We start from the raw sequence: 23,425 nt of genomic DNA, 5'->3' as shown, positions 1-23,425 counted from the left end.
GGCTATTGAGGCCACACCCCCTGCATACACTGTGCTTTCCTCCATTACATGCACAGATAATGTCAAAATGTCCATCTTGGTGAGTATTCAAATAAATTACTATGTTTAAAACTTGTGCTGTGTGTAAGCAACTGTGTAACAAAATTATATTGTAAAAACAAATACACTGACAGAGCAAACATTTAGGTGAGATAATAATAAAAAAAGAAAAACAGTGTCTATAAATGACCCTTCCCCCCACACAAACACATTCCCCTCTGAAATAATAATAATAAAAAAATCTCCCATAAGTCACTTAAGGGTGGGAATTTGATCATAATCAAGGTAAGCACATTGCATGTAGATGACCTATTTCTAAACAGGATTGATGGGATTTCACTTGATTCATAGATTAAGTAGGCTATTTCAAATGGATCACATACCCTACACACAATTTCTGTATTTACACAAATAACTATAAAGCAATTGCAGTAGCTTGGTGCAGACTTGGGTCCAACACTGTTAGGTTCTGTGAATAAATAGCCTAAAATTAATTGTATTATTTATCTGCTCTATTAAAAGCCTTCATCCAAACTCTCAATTGCATCCTGTTTTGTGTATGTTCTCCATCCATTTGGGATGTTTCCACTTCCCAGAAATGTTTTATTGTAGTAATTTTCGAGGTCTTTCTGGAATCGGCACACAAACCACTTCCAGTAAGGCAGCTGAGAGAGGTCAGGGGTGATGCTCCAGTCTGCATAAACTCCTCCTGCTCTTCTGTATTGTTTATGTGAAACCCACACATTTGATGCATTAAATCTGTTATTACTTGCCACCAAAGTTGTGCAAAAATCAGCACTGAGATGCACATTATAGAAATGGCAGCCTTTGAGACCTGTCACTCTGTGGAAAGAAACACTGTGATCTCCAGGATGGTTTTCTATGGTGTTAGTGCAGGTGGCTCCACAGAACGGACACTGAACCCAACAGCACTGACAGAAGTGATCAATCAGAAGCTCATCTGGTCTGAACTTACAGTCTATATTTTTGTCAAGTGTATCTGTGTTGAATTCTTTGTTGATATCAGATATTATAACAGTAAGTTATTTTCTTATCACATCTTCTAGGAGGTTGAAATCATCAACATCATCATGTTTCACTCCACTGAGGTCTTTTTCAGAGAAGATCAGCACATCTGAGAGCTGCTGTGTGAAACTCTTCAACCACAAACCAACATCTCCTCTGTACTCTTGAACATGCTGAGTAGATTCATGAGCTGCTTTCATGATCTTCTGCTGTAGGAGTTCAATGTTCTTCTTCATCTTGGGTAAAACACTGACACTGAACTTATCAGTGATGTACCGTCTGACTTCATCTCTGATGAAACTCTTGAAGTGATCTCTGGGATAATGAATGTAATTCATGTATTTGACAAAATCCTCCTTTTCTGCCAGTGTCTTCAGGATGTGTTTCTCCAGGTTTGATTTGTTTCCTTTCAGTGATTCACAGTTTGATCTCATTTCACCAGCCAAATCTCTGGCAGTCTCCTTGAAGACACTCTGCTCAATGGGCTCTTTAAGTTTCTGACAGATGATCTCACCAAAAATGGCAGCTGATGTTGCTCCATGGCAATATTTCTGGAAAATATTATAGTTCTCTTCTCTCTTCTTCTCAACATATATTACTGGACTATTGGCATCCCTGAACATTTTGTGTTGGTCAGTGATCATCTTGTTTGCTCTCTTACAGATGGAAAGAACCAAATCCCTGAAGAATTCATTCTTGAACACATACTGACCTGGTCCTTCCTGATGTTCTGTTACTCTTCTCTTGATATAACCTATGAGCTGCTGAATGCAGCTCTTGTTGTAGCCCATCTTTGGAATGTTATATGACTGAATAATTTTTTCTGTTTGCTGATCAACATCTGTGACAAATGTTTTCACTTGGGTGTCATCCTCTTTAGGTAGAGCATAACCAAACATGTCGTTTGCTACTCTGTAGAAAGTTTCTGTAAATCCACTAGTTTTCTTTAACTGTATATAGTCTGCATAGCTGGAAGCAGAGAAGATGTCCCTGCACTCACTGCTCTCCTTCCAGTGGTTGACAGAAACACTTTTATAGGTGTCACTGAGGATCTCTCTCACATCTCTTATTATGTCAATGTCTTTGACTGGAGGAGTGTCTGAGATGATCTTATCCACACACTTTTTCCAAAACAAATTAAACTCTTTCTTCAGTGTTTCTTCATCGTTTGCTTTATCTTTTAGTTTTAAGGCAAGTTCTTTGCTCTTTTCAAAGAGAGTGTTTTCATGTTGTGTCCTCTGAGCATCAATCTTTTTCTTCAGGTCTCGCTGCTGAAGAATCCCATTTAATTTATTTTTTGTTTCTCTCACAATGTTTTCCTCAAGGTCCTTGATTTTGATTTCAAATGATGTTTTCCACTGAATCAGTATATCTTTATCTTTGTCTTTCTCAAAGAATTCTGACATTGATTTTTGCACTTTTTCACTTGTGTTCTTCATTTCTTCTTGAAGATCAGTTTCCTCAAGCTCATGAATTGCTTCATTTTCTATTTGGTTGTGTAGTTTGTTCTCAGTTTCCATCATGGCACTGCGAAGACTCCAGGTCCACTTGCTGTATTCGGTCTCCAGTTTTCTGTAGGCTGCAATTTCCAGAGAATTTCTGAAGCTGAAGACAAATCGTTCATTCAGTAAAGCCTCCCAGAGATCTTTAATATGAGTTTTTAGATGTGTCAGAATCATTCCATTTGATTTTGCAGTATTTGAAAGAATATATTCTTTTAGCTCTTGAATGTTCTCGCAGTAGTCTGGGTTTGGTGGTGCCATGGGTGGGCTTCCTTCCCAGAGCTGAGCAAAATACTTCACATCATTCTGAACATCAAATCTAATGACATCACTGAAACATTCTGCGTCACAGACTTCCTCTTTAGCAGCAAGTTTTGTCATCTCATCCAGTGTCTTCTGCAGTCGTCTCCTTCCCTCCATGTTTTTCTCTCCAGCTGTGACGTCTGAAACGTTCTGATGCACAAACATGCAGCTGGGTTTTAGTCCGACCTTCTTCATCCTCATGAAGGCCTGAACAACAATCTGAAGAATGTCCTGCATCTCAACTGGGTTTTCTCCAAATATATTGATCAAGGTCAGATTTCCAAGACCAACAACAAATGTGGCCAGTTCATTGTCATGATGTCTTGTTGATCTTCCAGCCAGTTCTAGAGCACGAAGACCTTCAGTATCAACAACCAGAATATAGTCAAAGTTCATCTGTGTTTTCAGCTCGTCTGAGACTTTGACCAGCTGCATGAAAGCTCCTCTGGTGCACCTGCCAGCACTGACGGCAAACTGGAGTCCAAACATGGCATTCAGCATAGTGGATTTCCCAGAGCTCTGAATCCCTAAAACTGACAGCACAAAGACTCTCTGGTCTCCCAGTTTCTGGATGAGTGCATCTATAACAGCAGAGATCCAGACCAGAGGAACATGAGCAGCATCTCCATCCATCAGCTCCAGTGGGAATCCAGAGATCATCATCTCTGCTGCAAGACTCGGGAGAGAAGAGAAATCAGACTGCAGATCTTTCTTGTTCTTCTTCACAGATGAACATGATTCATAGATCTGACCGATCTCTCTCATGATGTGCTCCAAACCAAAAGCTGCAGCTTGAAGATCCTCAGATATTCTCTCAAGTTCTGTTTGTTCAGCTTTCAGTTTTTCAGATTTAGCGTGATCCTCTTTCAGTTTTACAACTGCTGACCACTTTTCATCATACTTCTGATGTAGATCAGAAAGGTCAGCAGATGTATATTCATCCAGGAGGATTCCCAGCCATTTAAGGAAAAACAACTTATTTGCAGCATGTGAGTGAATTTTAATAAAGAGCTTCATGAACTCACTGATATCAGATTCATGCTGCAGTTCACGGATTTTCTTCAATTCCGTTTGTTTTATACTGATGTCCATTTCTTTCTCATCTGCTTGAGGCCGATGTAGTTCTTTGTTCTTTTGACTCCACTGATGCCACAGTTTCCCTTGATGAGGCAGAAATGATTCTTTGATTTCTGTCAAATCTTTATCTTCCAGTAAACTCATCATCTGCTGTGCTGCTTCTCTTCCTCTCCTGCAGTCATCGTCATCTTCCTCATCTACTCTGATGTCTGAGTGTTTGGACAGATCTTCAAGTTTGAAAGTGGAAGATGATTCTGTGAGACAATCATTTATAGCTCTTCTGAGTTCTTCAGATACATCTGACTGATTTCTGTCCTTCAGACCAATTTTGAATTTCCCTTTCTTCTTCTCAGTCACAGTAGATTCATCCTCAGTAAAAAGACAAATGAGTGGCTTTCTGTCCTTGTACAGGTTTTGGATCTTTGCTGCATGTCTGGCATTCCTGTGAAGTTGTGGTAGAAGAACAACATTGACGGAGGCCATTTCAGTGAGGATCTCCAGCTGTTTCTCATGATCTCCTGCATCACCGTGTAGATTACAGAATGCAACACAGTCAGTGAATCTGTCTGTTTTTTTCCCAGAGGGGCAGAACCAGGCAATCTCCACCACTCCATCCATCAGGACTCTGGTTCTGCTGCTGCCTGGGCAGTTCCTGTGGAAGAACGTGTTGTGTTTCTCATTAATCAGACTGTTCATCAGATGGGACTTGGATGAAGACACAGAGCCAAACCTGAAGAAAGACACCATTGGAGTTTTTGCCTTGTAAATCGGCTGGATTTGACTGATGATTTCATTTTTGGTGTTTCTCGTCTTCCAGCTCTTGTTGATTTGTTTGAACGTCCAGAAAGGAAATTTAATCTGTTGTGTGAATGGATCAGGAACAAGCAGAGGGAGAGCGTACTGACACTGGGACAGTTTAGTCACCATCAACTGCTTCAGGAAACCATCACCACTATGAAACACAGCCATCTGAACATCCATTGGGTGGATTCGCTCAGATTGACTTGTTTGTTTATTAGGCAAAGACATGTCATCAAAAATATCACCCTCATCCTCATTTGAGTCATTGCCTCTTTGTTGTGTGTGATCCTGTTCATTGTTCACTTTAACATTAATCGATCTTGCTCTGTAGTCCATCATCAGTAGTTTTTGTATGAAAGTCTGAATCAGCTCCTCCTCGGCACAAGACTCATGGGACTGCAATGAATGTTCAGTTATCTGAAGAACATCTGCAGCTCTCAGATTATGGTCATGATTTTCTTCAAGATGAAGTCTGTGAAAGATATGCTGTACTTGTTTCAGTCCCATTCCTTCTGTTCCAAGCTCAACTTTTTTTGCCTGTAAAAGACAGATTTTAAACAGTTTATTGATGACAATGGCTACATTCACATAGTGAATTTTTGAGATTGACAATTTACTAAAATTAATGGCTTTCAAATCCCTCCCTGGATAGTTAACCTTAGTGACAGGTAACATTAGAAAATATTACATTTAAATACTATAACATGTTTTACACCCCTCAGTGTTCATACTACAGAATGTTAAAATAACACCGAAGCAGTGTTGAAGTTAATGAGATAAGTCATTAATTAAATTATTATTGAGCAAGGGTGTCCAAACTCAGTCCCAAACACTGAACGTTTCTCGTATGTCTAGTAAGACCTTGATTAGCTACTTCAGGTGTGTTTAATTGGGGTTGGAGCAGAACTCTGCAGGACAGTGGTCCTCCAGGTGCATGATTGGACACCCCTGTGATTGAACATTAGTGACAGGCAGAGGAGTGTCCAGTACCATCGCACCGCAAGTGAGGGCCTCTTGGCGTGTTCAGGCCCGAGCGGTAGTGTGTCCGGGAAACGGATCAAGATTTTATTTTTCCTCTCTCCCCTCCCTCTCACCCTTGTTACTCCTCATGCTTCCATCTCCTTTTTTCTCGCCTTGTCTGTTCTTACCCCCAGGTGCTACGGCCACAGTAACTGCTACTGTAATACTGTAATTTAAGCTACTGTAAATAGTTGGTCATTTTCCAAAAAGTCTTATCGTCTTAGTGTTTTATCACACTATAACTTTATTTATTTAGTTGATATATACTAGAAAAAGTATGTAGCGCTCCAAACAGGAAAAAAGTCCTTGTACTGCAGGTCCTTGTACTACAGGTGCGTAGAGCCAATGGTATATTGAAGAATGAACAAAAAGGGTGGCTGGCCGCACACTGATCCACTCAAGACTGAAAGTCTACAAAAACATTTTTTATTTTATTGCATCGTGCAAAAAGTGCAAAGTAATGTGAGTTAAAAACAAAATAGACCCCAGCAAGCAAACGTTTCAGCACATTGCTATCTTCAGTGCCTCTTGGAGCATCACTTACCAAGCAGCAGAGACATGAATACTCCAGAAGGTATGAGAAAAATATAGATAGAGTTTTCCTGAAGATTTACAATGACTGAAATCAGGCAAGGCTCTTACATAATAGGCTCTCAACATAATAGCTGCTTACTCTTGTAAGGTCATCCACTGTATTTTGAACTGAATCCACATATCACCAGGCAGTGAGGTTGGTAAGCCTGTGGATTTAAGCCACTCTGGTACAGATGAAAACTTTGCAATGGTAGGACTCTGACTGAAACCAGGACAGCACAGTGGTGGAGTCTTTCTAGTTTAACTTTTTCTTCAAAAGGTTTGTCAACTGTGCACTAATTACAGCAGCACATAGCTCCATTGACAGGACAGACTCTAGAACATGCTAGTACAAATGACTAATGGATCTAACCAAGCTGATCTTCAGTGCACAGGTAAGTGACTGCTCCATCTGAACTCTCTGAGGCATCGCTGAACACTGAAGGTCTGTAACGGATCTGGTTTGATCCACTGAAGCTGGTACATATGACCTGCGCTGCTTGGACCAAAGTTGTTGGACCAGTAGCCCTAGTGGTGTATGGAAGGATATATCCCAAGGGGTCAAACTGACTTGCTGAAACATTATAAATAATTATCATGGTTGGAGCGCCATGATTAATGGGCCAGTGACAATGCGCCAGGACATTGGGACAAGTCCCAATGTGGAGTCCTGGACCATCTGTCTTTTCATGGGCTAGCCAGAGTTTAAGACCATCTTATCTGGCTTCACATGGAAGATGGTTAATGACAGTGGCATATTGCTGGCCCATTATCTCAATTCAAAGCCTCCTTTAGCTAACAGTCCCCTCAGCTTGTCAACCAATTGCTTAGCCTCCTCTGGTGATGACAAGCTCTGCAAGTAATTGTTAACCTAGAAGCATCGTTCTATTGAGAACCTCAAATATTTGTTGGGTTGGCTATGTTCTCTCACATGCCATTGTTTGCCAAAGGGGCTGCAGGTTGTCCCGAATGGCGGAACCAGATAAACCGAAGAAGTGGTCTATCTTCTGGAACAAGGTGGACCTGATGAAACATACCCCGGATGTCAGAACTGATTGCCACTGCATGCTCACAGAATCTGAGTAAGACCCCAAGAAGTGATGAACCCAGGGTGGGGCCAGTGAGGAGTGACTCATTTAGACTGAGGTCATTGAACTGAAAAGAGCAATCAAACGCCACACTATTCTTTTCGTTGTGGCTCACCATGTGGTGTGGAATGAACCAGGATTTACCATCTCTTTCCCTTTCTTCTGGTATAAGCTTTCTGATAGCTCCGGACTGAACCAATTTCTGGATTTCTGATTCTCTGACAAGTTTTCTGTTAGTACTTCGTAGGCATGGCATGACAGCTTCCATAGTGTTATGAAGGTAGGGCATGTCACACTTATGCAACAAGGGTGTTGCATAGCGGTGCATTCCATCAAGCTCTACGCGAACTGTCTTGGTTTCTAATAGCTCAATGACCTTTTGGTCCTGCTTGGATCTTGTGTATTCCTTTTCATTCTGAAATGGCTAAAAATCCACTTGCCACACCTTTGCAACATACTTGAACAGTTCTGTAGCCCCTTTCGTGGCAAAGATCACAGACAGCCCCAGATTATTGTTGTTCAACATTCATTACTCATTAAAACATCACACTCTTACTTGATCTGGACAAACTGAGCATCATTAGAAAGATGTAAGACTCCAGCTTCGATATTTGAGCACTGTTTATGATAAAACTGGTTTGCAGTGACATTAATTTCTTAATTTATGCCAGGAGTGCAAAATAATTCATCTGTAACGTTCGTTATTTTGAATAGAAATCATCACTCATAAAGCAGTCATTCACGTCTTCTCCGGTTTATTTGTGTTCACATTCATGCAATATATAGCATCCGCCAGTGCTCTTAGTCCAATGGTGCACATATTTGGAGAAATAATGATTTATCAACACATGTTTGTAAAATATTTCGTCACAGAATAACATTTCTATTCATTTTCCACTGAATTATGAGATCTGAAGAGCTCAAACAGCTATCACTGTGAGATGTGTCTCCTCTTCCTGATTTGCATCAGTTATGATCTCAGCGCTTTCTCATTCGCTGTACAGTTGTCAATCATCTCACGTGGTTCAACATGACCATAATCCTACCCTTCTGCATGACGCGGTCCTGTGTACATTTCCTCATTCTGACATCCGTGACAAACAAAACTAAAGACACATCTCTTCACCTGAAACAAGTGTCACGGATTATGAATTCGCTGTCTCTTTTCTTGTCTCATGTTATGTGTGTGTGTGTGTGTGTGTGTGTGTGTGTGTGTGTGTGTGTGTGTGTGTGTGTGTGTGTGTGTGTGTGTGTTCATGTGGGCGTGGTCGCTGTTCACGGCTGCTGAGCTAGCTGCAACTGATCAGCGTACCCTTTTTAGTCTCACTGTTGTCGCCTTGTCTTTGTCAGATCGTTGTGGATGTTCCCGCTTGTGTTTCCCTGCATGTCTCCTGTTTACTTTGTGATCTATGCGTTCAGCACTCCTGGTTCGTCACGTCGCCGTCTTCCGGATCTCCGTTCCCGAACCTTCATCATCATCATCACTACTTTCTACGGAGAGATCGGGTTGTCCTCAGCGTCCTTGTGCTGCCAAGGGCTTATACCGGACATTGCACACCATCACGCTCCCAGCATCTGACCAGCTCTCAATAAAGAGATATTAGTTATTTGCAATAGAATCTTCTGGTTTTCATTACAAGCTAAAAAAATGCACGATTTCAGGTAAGTGTGGTTTGTATGTGATTTTCGTGCGATTTGGGGTATTTTCATATGAATAAAGAATGTTTACAGTATTATACACATGTTTACAGTATAGCAAGGTGTAACATAGCCATTAGCTGCATATGCTAAAAAGAACATATTTCAACATCTTTTTTTGACTTAAAACCATTTTAAACCGCAACTAGAATATGATACAAATACTCAATGGTGTTTTAAAGTGAGCTTTAAGTAAAAGTGTAATATTGATCTTTTAAATTGTGTCATGTAGCTTGATGCTACATGTTGCTTTAATCCACCTGCTGCAGGAGCTTTTCTATTCAATAATCTTATTTGTTAAAATATGTAACGTATTTGTGTGATTCTGACAGGTCAATTTAGCTATCTAACAGATGAACGATGCCGAAGCGCAACAGATACTCGCCCCCCTCGGGGCCTGCACTGTCAATCGCCTCAATTAATATTGAAGGTTTCTCCAGACGCAAGGCAGACATACTAGCAACAATGGTCAGATGCTTCGACATAGTGTGCATGCAGGAAACCCATATCGGCCCTGCACAACACCGACCAGCCATCCCTGGAATGAAGCTGGTGGCTGAGATCCGACACAGACAGTATGGGTCAACTGTATTCAGCAGACCAAACCTTGCGATCGAAGAGGTCTGCACCCACATCACCAAAGGGCAAATGGAAACCATCACAGTTGCCCTCCCGAATGTCTCTGTCACATCAGTGTATAAACCCCCCCATAGCCCGTTCCTCCACCCTGAACTGCCAGATAGATGCAAAAGGAAATACCACATTAGCATTGGGGACTTCAATGCTCATAGCACACTGTGGGGTTATGAAGTGAACAATCAAGATGGAGATGAAGTTGAAACCTGGCTTGAGTCGAAACACCTGACCCTGATCCATGACGCTAAACTGTCAGGAAGGCATGGGCCACAATCCGCCGCCTCGGCGAAGACCATACCTCACCACCCACGCTCTCAACAGTCACAGCAAACGCAGTTGCAGCACAGCTGGTGGCAAACGGTCGCAGCCAAAACCGGCGCAGACCCACAGGAGAATACCGCCGGACAGCGGTACCGGACCACCCACAACCAGCCAGAGCACTTACCAAGCCATTCGATCCACAAGAACTGGAAGCTGCAATGAACATGCTGAAACCTGGGAAAGCAGCAGGAACCGACGACGTACTGACGGAAATGATACAGCACCTGGGACCTAAAGCAAAGACCTGGCTCCTAGAAATGTTGAACTCATGCATGGCAGAGAAAATAATCCCTCCGGCATGGAGAAAGGCCAAGATAGTCGCAACTCTCAAACCTGGAAAGGACCCATCATCCCCAAAGAGCTACAGACCAATTTCACTCCTCTGCATCACCTACAAGCTCTATGAGAGGCTATTACTCCAACGCCTTATGCCAGTTATAGACTCCAAGCTTACTAAAGATCAAGCTGGTTTCCGTCCTGGTCGCTCCTGTGCTGGGCAGCTATTGAACCTCACCCAACATATTGAGGATGGTTTTGAGTGTAAACTCATCACTGGAGCAGCTTTCATAGATCTTACTGCTGCCTACGATACAGTCCAGCACCGCACCATGATTAGGAAACTTTTTGACATGACTGGTGACCTCGACCTGTGCCAAATCATCAAAAGCCTCCTCAACAACAGGCGCTTCTTTGTCCAATTAAATGACAAGAAAAGCAAATGGAAAGCCCAAAAGAACGGCCTACCACAAGGCAGTGTACTGGCCCCACTCCTCTTCAACATCTACACTAATGACCAACCACTTCACTCACAATGCCGCCGCTTTATTTATGCGGATGATCTCTGCATCACCACCCAACAGGAGAACTTCCAGAAGATTGAGGCAGTCCTGGAAAATGCTCTTCAAGAGATGTCAACCTACTACAAAAACAACCACCTGAAACCGAACCCATCAAAAACTCAACTATGCAGTTTCCATCTCAAAAATCGAGATGCGAAAAAAGAACTGAGCATCCCATGGGATGGCCACAAACTCTCCAACCACCCTCACCCTGTGTACCTGGGAGTCACACTCGACAGGACACTCTCTTTCAAAACTCACCTCCAGAATACCAAAGCCAAGATCAACACTCGCAACAACATTTTGCGCAAATTGGTAAACTCAAAATGGGGTGCCGATCCATCAACCATCCGCGCAACTGCCCTAGCCCTGTGCTTCTCCACAGCCGAATACGCGTGCTCAAGCTGGAGCCGCTCCCACCATACCAAACTGATTGACATAGCCCTCAACGACACCTGCCGCATTATCACGGGATGTATAAAGACAACGCCAGTCCCGTGCCTCTATGCTCTAGCTGGCATTGCCCCCCCTTACATCAGACGATCCATCATTGCCCAAGACGAGCGGAGAACACAGGAGTTTGACACCAGGCACCCCCTGCACGGACACATTGCACCCCCACCCCGTTTGAAATCGAGAGCCAGTTTCCTGCTGACAGTCCCACTTCTCCAGACAACCAAAAAAATAGCGAGGACCAACATTTGGAAAGATGACTGGAACCAGCTAACTACACGAGCCCAGGATTGGATGGAGAGAGGAATCACCCCGACTGAATGTCTCGCCAGCGGGCACGACCTCCCATGGCTAACCTGGAAGACCCTCAACAGATTACGAGTGGAACAGGGGAGGTGCAAAGCACTTATGAAAACATGGAACCACCAGACAGATGACACATGTAGCTGTGGAGCAGTTCAGACAATGTCTCATCTACTGGAGTGTGAAAACGCCCCCCAGTGCAGCCCCCAGGACCTGGCTGAACCGACCCCATCAGCTGTGACCTGCGCCAGATATTGGCAGAACGACATCTGAAATTGCAACGGACTCGAAGAAGAAGAAGAAGGTCAATTTAGCTCAAAGGAATTATTAATTAATTTATAGGGAATTCGAAAGAATCACTTATTACAACCGAGCAAATGACTCGTCCACGGTTCATTTGAACTGGCTGTAACTATCAGATCTGCAGCGGATATAAATATCCAAACTATAGTGAAACACTATTTGTTAGCCAGGTAACTTAGATCAGCAGTTTAAGACATTAAAATCGTAAGCACATAACACAAGTAACACTTCCCTTTAAAATACAAACAAGACTTTATTGATTATTCTAACACATAAAACTAATATCACGAACACATGCACACACACATTCATACGAGTTGCAGAAAGAAAGAGAGTGAGGAAAGAATGAGTTTCAAGAGTGAGATGATGAAATCTCAAGATTCTATGCACATAAGACATGACCTGAACGAACCATCAATTTAACCCTTCTATCGTTTCTTAGGTGGGTTATTAAATCTATATCAATACACCAGTTCAGCTTAAAAGTCTGGAGGCTACTTGCTTGTTTGGGTTCCTTTTTGGGGATTCCCTTTGTCAGCGTAAAAGGGGTTTCCCGAGTTCGTTCATTGGCTGGTGTCCTCATGCTGGGATAGATGTCTGGGGCGGCCAATCACGTGGTGTCACGTGGTGTCCTGGCGGATGGATGGAAAGTCTCTGTTTGAAGCTGGCTTTGCAGTCGAATCGTGGACCGAAACTTTGCCGCAAATCTTAAATTAGAACCGAGACTCACAACGGAAAAGAAAAGAAAACTAAGAAAAGAAAGTAAATTGAGACAAGAGTAGTTAGATGGCTTGAATGAAGCTGTTTAACCCATGTTTTTCTGATCTTGATTTGGGTTCTTTCGTCTGCTCGTTTACATGGTTACTAGTCTATCTTCATCTTCTGCCCTTCTCCCTTCGCGCACTTTTTCTAACCTTGTTGTGACAAAGCTTTGTTCAGGTCTAAGATTTTAAACTCAAATGTTTGTCCAACCTCCTGGAAGAGATCTGACCAAGTAGACACTGGCTTTATTTAGGAGGTGGCGTTCTCTTCACTTCTTATCGTAAATTATGCTTATCTGTGGTCTCCTTACTCTCCAAGCTCTAGCAGAAAGTACAGAGGCCACAGTTTAGACATTATTACTATTATAAGAATACAAAACATTTTACACAGATTTCAATCAAGCCATCTTTTGAGTTAAGAACATACACTCATATTGATCGGAAACACGACACACTTTCATTCAAACATCTAATAGTTATAACAAATCATGACTTATATGGCATCTAAGCCTATTAGACAGACATATAAGTGGTAGACACAATATAGAATTATGTAGTTGCATGGTGTTTGATTATAAGTCCATCGAGAATTGTTTTGGGATGATTTTATGTATTGTTATAGGTAAAATCTCAGTTCTCTGTGGCTTGAAGAGATTTTAACTCTGGGTCATTCAGAGTTCCTTAAGAAGAAGATGGTCTGTTTTGTGTATCTGTCGTGGGATCGATCAGCTTCTGCTGTTATCTTGATCAAGCACTGAGCCGTGCCATCTCTGAACCAATCAGTCTTTCCAAAACTATCAAACGTTGACAACGTTCTTCTTTTAGTTGGGCTCATCTCTTTGAAGCTTGCATGGCCATAAAGTTCTTAGCTGGGGGTTTTCGTTGGTTAGCGTAGACTGGCTGGAGCCTGGATTTTATGGCTCTGGATTGGTGATTTGGAGTCTGGAATGTTGAGTTCTGTGTGGAATTATGTTTGAACAAATCACCTGGAAGATTCATTTGTGTTTGGTTCGCCCTCAAATCCTACAAAGAATTCACATAAGGTCCCAAGAATAGTTTTTTTTTTTTTTTTCTAACAAGACTTAAGATAGGTGGATTATTCATGTATAGAGGGATGAAAGAGGTGTAGATAGCCAAGCCATAATGCCAGAATAAAGGCTATAATGGCTGAATTCAAACAAAAGAATAACGATAAAAGAATAATGAAGACTAAGTCTCATCGCGGCAGGTGTGTAAGGTTCGTCGATCGACATCAATATGGCATGAATGACCAGTTCTTCTCACCAGACATTAAAGACTGTAAATGAGTGTTTACAGGGCAATAAAATATTTGATAAGCATCTTACCAGCCTTCTCTAAAACTTCTCTAAAGCCACCCCTGACATGTTCTTACAATAGGCTTCATAAAACGCATAATTTAAGAAATATCATCCTCAGATTTGAAATGAAGCATGACCACAATTGTGGCTACACTTTAGTTGTGGTTATAAGTTGTAATCCTACATTCACATAATATTTGTATACATTTAATAAATAAATTATTAATATTTGTTGTTTTTACGTTTGAGCTTATATATCTCAATATTAATAGCAGTCTGATTAATTCTGAATCTTGAACTGTAAACTCTCAAGGGTTGGCTTTCTAAATATATGTTGGTTATGTGTCTATTCAGAATTACTTATGAGCAGCAACCTTTTTATTTTGAGTATGTCATGTATGCCTCCCTTGCAAAAAATTGGGGCTGTCTGGTAAGGGGGTAGTGCTGAGGGGAATGGATATTTGGAGACACTGTTGTATAAAAGGACAAATAAGGGAAATGTTTCTTATATTTTTTATACCAACAGGCCTGAATATATTCCCTCTTATTTCTATTGATTGTATGGTTGCAAACTCTGATTTAATTTATTGATGGTACCAATACACTAGGGCTGCATGAAACTGGAAAAAAAAAACTGACATTGCGATCATTTATTTATTTATTTATTTATTTATTTATTTAAAGGGGCTATGTGTGGGTTTTTACTTAAAAAAAATCTTTAAGATAGAGTTTTCATTTTTTACATGTATGAGCCAACCATGATGTAATAAAAAGAATGACACCTTGACTGTCCACCACGGTTGCCTCTATCAGCCTGTAGGCTCAATTGTGTGTGGAGGAGTCGGGCCCGAATCGGTGCGAAAATTCACAAAATGTGATGTCATGCGCGTTCTCGTCTACTTGGGCTTACATCCGTACGGCACGGCAGCCATTATTAGTAAGCAGCGGCAATCGGTAGTGTTTTCAAATGGTGTTTTCTTACCTCAAACATTATGCTGATGAATCTCGATGAGCCGTCAGTGGTTGCTACGGCAACGCTGGTTGATGTGGTCGTGCTCATACGAGCGTGTGCGCACCGAGAACGAGCATGAGACTGGCTGCAGTTCCTCTAACGGCCACTGGTGTCAGTAACTGTTAGAAATATCAGAACCTACGCAATGCTCCTTTAATTAATTTATTTTTTTTTTTTTTTTTTTTTTGCGATTTTCCCAGATGCTCTATATGCAAATAATTAATCCTTCCAGAATGATTGGGGTTATATTTTGTAGGGGAGTGAATCTACATAGAAAATAATAAGCAAATTACAAGCATAGATAAATAAAATAAAATAAAACAAAGATACAAATGAAATAAACAGTGCTTTGTTTTTCAGGTAAATCTAACAATTGAATATAATTAATCTTTGTTAAAGCAACACAAGTTATTTTCTCTTTGTTTAATATACAGTGAGGAAAATAAGTATTTGAACACCCTGCTATTTTGCAAGTTCTCCCACTTGGAAATCATGGAGGGGTCTGAAATTGTCATTGTAGGTGCATGTCCACTGTGAGAGACATAATCTAAAAAAAAAAATCCATAAATCACAATATATGATTTTTTAACTATTTATTTGTATGATACAGCTGCAAATAAGTATTTAAAACTTCCGGTGGCTCTGCTCTGCTGGCGACATGGACTCATGTGCATTGGCCAGCTGCTGTCTGCGTATTATTATTATTAAGTGTTGTCTCAAGTTAAATGTGTCAAGTTTTTTAGTTTAAGTTATTTAATCAATCATAATGAGGACGATTCTGGCACAGTTCTTGCTGCTGGTATTGATTGGAGGAGAGATTGTACACAACCACGTCCAAGTGATCTGATCGCACGAGAGATCACTTCCGGCGCTTGCGCAGACTAAGCCAGAACGCGAGCACACGTCACACACCAGGAAGCTCGCGCGCCCTTAGATCACTTGGACGTGGTTGTGTACAAGAGGTAAAAACTATATAATTACTGTTTGTTTTCTCACTCCAACTGCTCGTTTCGTGTCTTAGGCCATCAATTTGTACTTACGATGGGGAATTGTTTAATTTGGACTTCTCTGCGCATGCTCTTTGAGGTGGTGACCATAGACCTGCATTATATGACTGACAGACAAGAACGGTTTGAGCTAAAAATATCAAAATTGAAACTACTGCGGAAACAAAGACACCTACATCTTGGATGCCCTTGAGGTAAGCTACACAGCAAAAACTCCAGTGTTAAATTAATACTCCTGGGAGTTTATATGAGTCCAGGCTCAAAAGTGTAAAGTGTTAAAATATGAGTGTTTAACACTCAATAGTGTTAAAGTTAATGAGATAATTAAGTGATTAATTGAGTGATGATTGAGCATTATTGAAGACACCTGATGTTAACAAGCAGAATCACTGTAAGTCACCATCATTGTGATCAGTGTTTGCTTTCGTTGGTCTCTTGACCCTCATATGTTTACTTTAGTTTTTGCTTGTCTGCTTTTATTGATTTATAACAGTCAGATGAACAAAGAAAAAAATGTTATGGTTATGTTTAGACATAATCATGTTGTGATCTGAAAAACGAAACTTACTAAGATAGTTTGGTTTAACTTGTTAATTACAGCAGCTCTGTGATTCTACAGCATATGATTTTCATTATTTATAATATAATCCAAAATATTTAATAAACATTGTTCTGATCAAGACTTTTAAATAAATGTATTTAGAAACACAGACATCAATAATCAGCCTGTGAATCTCAACAATGGTGACAATAACTTCTCTGGCTGCCACCAATCACAACTCATTAATGGCTCCCATCATGCATTGCGGTATGAATAAATTATGATCTGAATTATCTATGTAATTTACTTTTCTTAATTGAATATTCTGCTCGTCACCATTGTTGAGATGCATAGACTGAATCTTGATGTCTGTGTGTGCCTAAATGAAAGATTTTTATTTATTTTTTTTAAGAAATCCTTTGTATTTTATATAAAATTCTAGATATGTAGAATCGCAGTTATGCTGTAATAAACAACATAAATCTAAGTCAGAAATAAGGGTCTCAATGAGTTCAGTGATCAAGTTCAAATGATGATTGTCATAACATAACCATCACCATCAGATCACTTTTTTTTTCTTTGTTCATCTGGCTGTTATAACTCACTAACAGCAGCCAAACAAAAAACTAAAGTTAATAATAGAAGGGTCAAGAGCCAAACAAGGGTCAAACACTGATCACCATAACGGTGGCTTACAATTTGAGATTTTCTCCTTCAGTGATTCTGCTTGTTAACATCAGGTGTCTTCAATAATGCTCAATCATCACTCAATTAATCACTTAATTAGCTCATTAACTTTAACACTCTTGAGTGTTAATTTAACACTCATATTTTAACACTTTACACTCTTGAGTATGGACTCATATAAACTCCCAGGAGTGTTAATTTAACACTGGAGTGTTTGCTGTGTAAAACATACCAAAATTTAAAGGGGGGGGGTGAAATGCTATTTCATGCATACTGAGTTTTTTACACTGTTAAAGAGTTGGATTCCCATGCTAAACATAGACAAAGTTTCAAAAATTAAATTGTACGTTTGAAGGAGTATTTCTGAGCCAAAAATGCTCCTTCTGGTTTGTCACAAGTTTCGGAAAGTTTTTTTCGAGTATGGGCATGTGTGACGTCAGACAGGGCGGAATTTCCTTATATGGGTCCTAAGGGCACTTCTATCGGAAGAGCGCGGGCGCGCGCGCATTCGTAGACCAGAGCAAGAGAGCGGAAAGCAGTTCACCCATCATCACAGCGCCAAAGCCCAGTTCGACTCCGGATTTGCAGATCGTCTAATACTTAAGGATGCAGTCCCAATGATAAAGGTTCACGGGCGTGCGTTGGAACCGTGAGTAAAACTGCTTGTCTGCTTCAAATGTCTGTGTGTTGTTAGCTATCGGCGCGTAAGCACAGCCCACACGGCACGCTTCCAGCCGCTCGTTTTTTTCCGGAAAGACTCGGAACTGCCTATCTTTCTTTTTTTGGAGATATGAAGGATGCAGTACTACTCTATAGGTACTCAAGATTAACATGAGATTGACTGAAAATTAGTGTTTCACCCCCCCTTTAATTTCAAAGTGAACTATCCCTTGAAGTGATCAAACCTAACTGTATCAAAGTTCAAGTTCAGGGAAGGAGGAGGTGGACATTAAACTTTAATCATACCTTTAATCAAACTTTAATCATAAACATAATCATATTGTTAAAGCGTAACCCAACCCGTGGTCAGAGCCTGACTCCACCCACTGGCAATATTTGAAAAATGCTGGAAAAGTGGGGCGGGGGTGTGTGCAAAAAGCATTTAATAAAAGCATTTAATAAAAGGGTGCCAATAATTATGGCCAATGTGTTTTGGAGAAAAACATTTATTCTATAATGTGATTTTTTTTTTTCCCCACTCTCAATTATTTCACTTCAATGAAAGGCTAGATTTTTGTGCATTTTTTGAATGAAATTTCAAAAGTATAAACAATGCAGATTTATTTGACACTTACATTTAACAATGCCATCTTTGATCATATTTACCAGGGGTGCCAATAATTATAACCACAACTGTATATATATATATATATATATATATATATATATATATATATATATATATATATATACACACAGTTGTGGTATTAATATCAACACTTGAATGTGGGTAAGTTTCATAAAAAAGCATTTTGAACAAAAGCTGAGAAATCTTGTTTTTGTCAAATACTACATTTGGATCGGATTCAGAACGATGATCAAAACACAGATGGAGTAGATCGAGTCCAACAACACCCCTAAAGCTTCACAGTCCTGCAGCTTATCCGGGGTCGACATTTCATTCAGGAACATTAGGCCGTTTTGATTTATATGCTGTTTAATGTTTGAGGATTGTGTTATTTTACATGTGCATAAGCTATGCTTTTATCGCTTGTTTCTGATTCTTTCAGAAGATGCCTAATAGAAGATGCGCCTGTGTTTTGAACTGGAGACTGGAGAAAATTCCATCTGAAAAGTCCATCAATGGCAGGGAACGAGTTAAAAATACAGACAGCAGCAGGATTATTAGGACGCTGTCCTAAAACCTAATGCATGGATCAAATGTACACGTGCATTTTCTTTCTCAACTGTTCACACACACTTAAGTTATAACCGACTGTGTTTACTAGGAGACTCGATGAGACAGGCATTTTTTACAGGAAATGAATCATTTTCTTTTACAATTTCAGTAGAAATGTCCAAGAGTTTTTTTGTAGTTTAGAAAGGTTTAGAACTTATACAGAAATCGACTTTCAAAATAAATCCATCCTGAGAACTAGATACTGGAGTGAAGTTTAAGCGAGTGTGAAACCTAGCCCCAGTCTCCCCTATATATGCTGGTGTAAATGAAAAGACGTGCTATAACCTAGTTTGAGGTAAAACGTGCTCATTGAATAAATGTTAACAAATGTCTTTACAAATGTAATTAAGGCTCTTTCTAACTTCCTAAAGTAATTTTACTATTTAATCAACACTTACCACATGATTCTCTCTACTCTCTGTTGTGGTGGTGTTGTCCATGCTCTCTTCATTCATTGTAGGTTGATCTTGTGAGAATTATCACCTGGATTGAAAGCAAATGTAATTTACATGTATGTACGTACAGTGTTAGACGTATCAGGAAGTTTATATGTGTTATAGAAGCTGGTAATGGCGAAACAATGGTGAAACTCTTGTGGTCATTCACTGTATTCCAGTTTTTAATGGCAAAACTAGCACAAGCTACAAGTAATTAGTAAATGATTACTTGATTCAATATGATTGAATGATTACACAATTTGAAGCTGCTATAGCAAGCAGGGCCTTCTGTTAAATTGCTTAAATTATTGAAAAATATACAGAATAATATATTGGATTCATATATTACGATATATTTAATAATAAATAAGGATTTGACGCTTTTCATATATTGAAAAAATTGATGTATTTACTGAGTTACTTTCACTCAATTCAAAACTAACCGTTAGTTAGCAATAGTATACATACATGAACTAATAGACATCACTTTATCAGAAATTACACAGTTACTGCCTCTAAAATAAAGCAACATGCAGCATAACATCAATGTTTTTCTGCTCATCCTCGACTGAAGCACAGACTCAACTCTTCAGCACAATGATATGGTTATGATAATGATTTTTGTCTCAGTTTTTAGGTATAACAGAACAGTCTGATTAAAGCAATAGGCTTTTCAAATTTTACAATTTCCTAACATCGAATAGAGCAACTTGTTATTCTAGATCAGGGGTGTCAAACCGGTTCCACGGAGGGCTCCACCAGCCAGCACAAGCCGCCGCCCCCGCGGGGTCCTCGGCCTAGAGTTTCGCTGAAACCCGAGCCTGAGAAGTCCTCCTAGCACTCGTCAGGGGGAAAAGACGGTTGGGTCCCGCCGAGGCCGGACCGCCGTCAAAGCGCATCTGTACTCCTCTGCCAGTCCCCTTCATAAAGGCTACTGCAGTAGTGTTCACCGCAGCCAACGAGCCAGTTTCTCAACTCTCTCGCCTGCACACAAACGCCGTTTTTACGGCGACCCAGATAAATCGCAAAAAGAGCATAGAATCTGGTCATTCGGCTCACGCCGACAGTGTTATGAGTGTAGTAAACATGCCCACGCCCCAGTGTTCATTTCTACACACAAGCACAATCTCCTTGGTGTATCCCACAGAGCACACTCACATAAAGCGCGCTTCCGCCGCTCGAGTGTTAAATGTAGGTCATGTGCCCACGCCCCAGCGCTCACACCTACACAATGCCTGCTCTGTCTCACATACTCAGGGTCCAGTTCTCGCAGAGCCTTCTGCCACTGGCCGTGCGTTAATAAAGAGCCCTGTGCCCGCTACCCAGCGCTCACATTCAAACATTCACGCATCCGCCCCGCCTCCGCGCCGCGAGCTGCCTCAGAGCGCCGTTCAGCCGGCTGCCGCTATCAGCGAGCCCCTGTCTCCCAGCACTGTCACTGCGTGTCTCACGCATTCGCCGCTGCAGGCTCCCCGCCCCGCGCTGTGCGGCGAGCGGGACCCAGAGGCCATTCGACCCCTAGCTATGAGTGTGAATGCATGTAAAGCTATTCCAGGGGTGTCGAAATGGATGCTGAACACGGTAATGAGGGGCTATTCGCTTCAATTCGCTCACCGCCCCCCGCGCTTTCGCGCTCGGGTCGAGCCACAGGTGAAGGCAGATGCAGCCCATCTGCTTCACTCAGAGATAGCGAAGTTGCTGCGCAAAGGCGCGATAGAGCGGGTTCACCCGTCTGTTACCGAGGCAGGCCTTTACAGCCGTTATTTCCTTGTACCGAAGAAGGGCGGAGCACTCAGACCTATATTAGATCTGAGATATTTGAACAAAGCGCTCATGAAACGCCCGTTCAAAATGCTTACGACCAGGCAAATCCTCGCGCTGATTCGCCCGGGGGACTGGTTTATCTCTCTCGATCTGAAAGACGCATACTTTCAGATTCAGATTATACCCCGTCACAGGCCATTCTTGAGATTCGCCTTCGACGGCCAGGTATATCAATACACTGTCCTGCCGTTCGGCCTGTCCCTGGAACCCCGTACATTTACGAAGTGCATGGATTCGGCTCTCGCTCCCCTGAGAGCACAGGGAATGCGAATTCTGAATTATCTGGACGATTGGCTCATCCTGGCGCAATCGATAGAGGAAATCATTTCTCACAAGGATGCGCTTCTCAGTCATTTAGAAAGCCTGGGTCTATCTGTGAACTGGGATAAGAGCTCACTAACCCCCAGCCAGTCTATCACTTTTCTGGGAATAGATCTGGATTCAGTGGCGATGACGGCCAGGCTGTCAGAACAGCGCGCGCGCCGTGTTCGACACCTCGCCGCTTCCATTCAGGTGGGCAAATGTCTTCCTCTGAAGACATTTCAGACACTGTTGGGCCATATGGCATCAGCCGCAGCAGTCTTGCAGCTGGGCTTACTACAAATGCGCCCGCTTCAATGCTGGCTGAAATCGAAAGTGCCCCGCAGAGCGTGGATTTCGGGCCGTGCGCGAGTCAGCGTGACTCAGGGCTGTGTGTCAGCCCTGCAGCCCTGGCTGGCGGCCGAATGGTACCGACAGGGCGTGATGATGGGGGTCATCTCGCACCGCAAAGTGGTCTCGACAGACGCGTCCAACATGGGTTGGGGAGCGGTTCACGAAGGCAGCCCGATCTGCGGCCCCTGGTCGAATGCGGAGAAAAGCCTTCACATAAACAGTCTAGAGATGCTGGCGGTCGAGAAAGCCTTGAAGCATTTTCTACCGCTCCTGCGAGGACACCATGTACTAGTTCGCTCGGACAACATGTCAGTGGTGTCTTATGTAAACCGCCAGGGCGGAATCAGATCCGGAGCTCTGCGCGCCCTCACAGAGCGCCTCCTGGTCTGGGCCCAGGGCTCGTTGCGCTCTCTAAGAGCTTTGCACGTGCCCGGTCGCCTGAACGACGGCCCGGACAAACTGTCCAGGGACAACGTCCCTCCGAGAGAATGGGCTCTGCATCGCCAGACAGTCCAGATGCTATGGCATCGCTTTGGCGAAGCAAGGATTGACCTTTTCGCTACGAGCGACAATGCTCAGTGCCAGAGGTTTGCCCAGGTTTGGCCCAGCGTCCCGTTGTACGCGTTCCCTCCGGTCTCTATGCTGCCTCAAGTGCTAGCGAGGATCAGGGTTCCCAGAGCTGACGAGGCTGTCAGAGTCAGCCCCATGGCCGATCCCGGTGAGGAGAGACCTTCTCTCTCAAGCCCGAGGATCAATTCTGCATCCCCATCCAGAGCGCTTGTCTCTGCATGCGTGGGAAATCAACAAATATTCGTTGATCTGCCAGAAGGGGTAGTTAACACGATCGTGCACTCTACGAGGCGGCTCTATGTGTCTAAATGGTCAGTGTTTAACAGGTGGTGCGCTGGAAAGGGTTCTGACGCTCGGTCCTGTGGAGTCCCACAGGTGTTGAGTTTTCTCCAGGAGCTTTTGGATGCGGGCAGGTCCCCCTCCACGCTCAAAGTTTACGTCGCGGCTATTGCAGCGTTCGCCAACTCGGCGCGCGGCCGCTCACTGGGCAAAAATGAACTCATTACCGGCTTTCTACGCTGGGCCAGAAGGGTGAACCCTCCGCGCACCCCGTCAGTCCCTATTTGGGACCTGTCTTTGGTCCTAGAGTCCCTAAAAGCGCATCCCTTCGAGCCTTTGGACTCTGTGGAGTTTAAATACTTGACGCTTAAGACCGTTTTTCTGCTAGCCCTGGCTTCAGTTAAACGAGTGGGTGATTTACATGCGCTGTCTGTCAGCGCATCGTGTCTTGA

At 42.2% G+C, this 23,425-nt stretch overlaps 1 protein-coding gene and 1 long non-coding RNA gene across 2 annotated transcripts in view; both read right to left on the bottom strand.

Annotated features, from left to right (window-relative positions):
• LOC308693527 overlaps window positions 1-23,425 on the bottom strand; it is a 91,677-nt gene that overhangs the window by 26,019 nt on the left and 42,233 nt on the right. The window lies entirely within an intron of this gene.
• On the bottom strand, window positions 555-5,255 carry LOC308687156 (interferon-induced very large GTPase 1-like; the record flags this gene model as incomplete). The annotated part of the gene is given in 2 exon segments (XM_081359440.1): window positions 555-1,082; window positions 1,086-5,255. Coding segments are annotated over 2 exon segments (4,698 nt in total).

Source organism: Scardinius erythrophthalmus (assembly GCF_964197995.2).
Source record: "Scardinius erythrophthalmus genome assembly, chromosome: 1".
Lineage (NCBI taxonomy): Eukaryota > Metazoa > Chordata > Actinopteri > Cypriniformes > Leuciscidae > Scardinius > Scardinius erythrophthalmus.
This window is presented reverse-complemented; position numbering and strand designations above follow the sequence as displayed.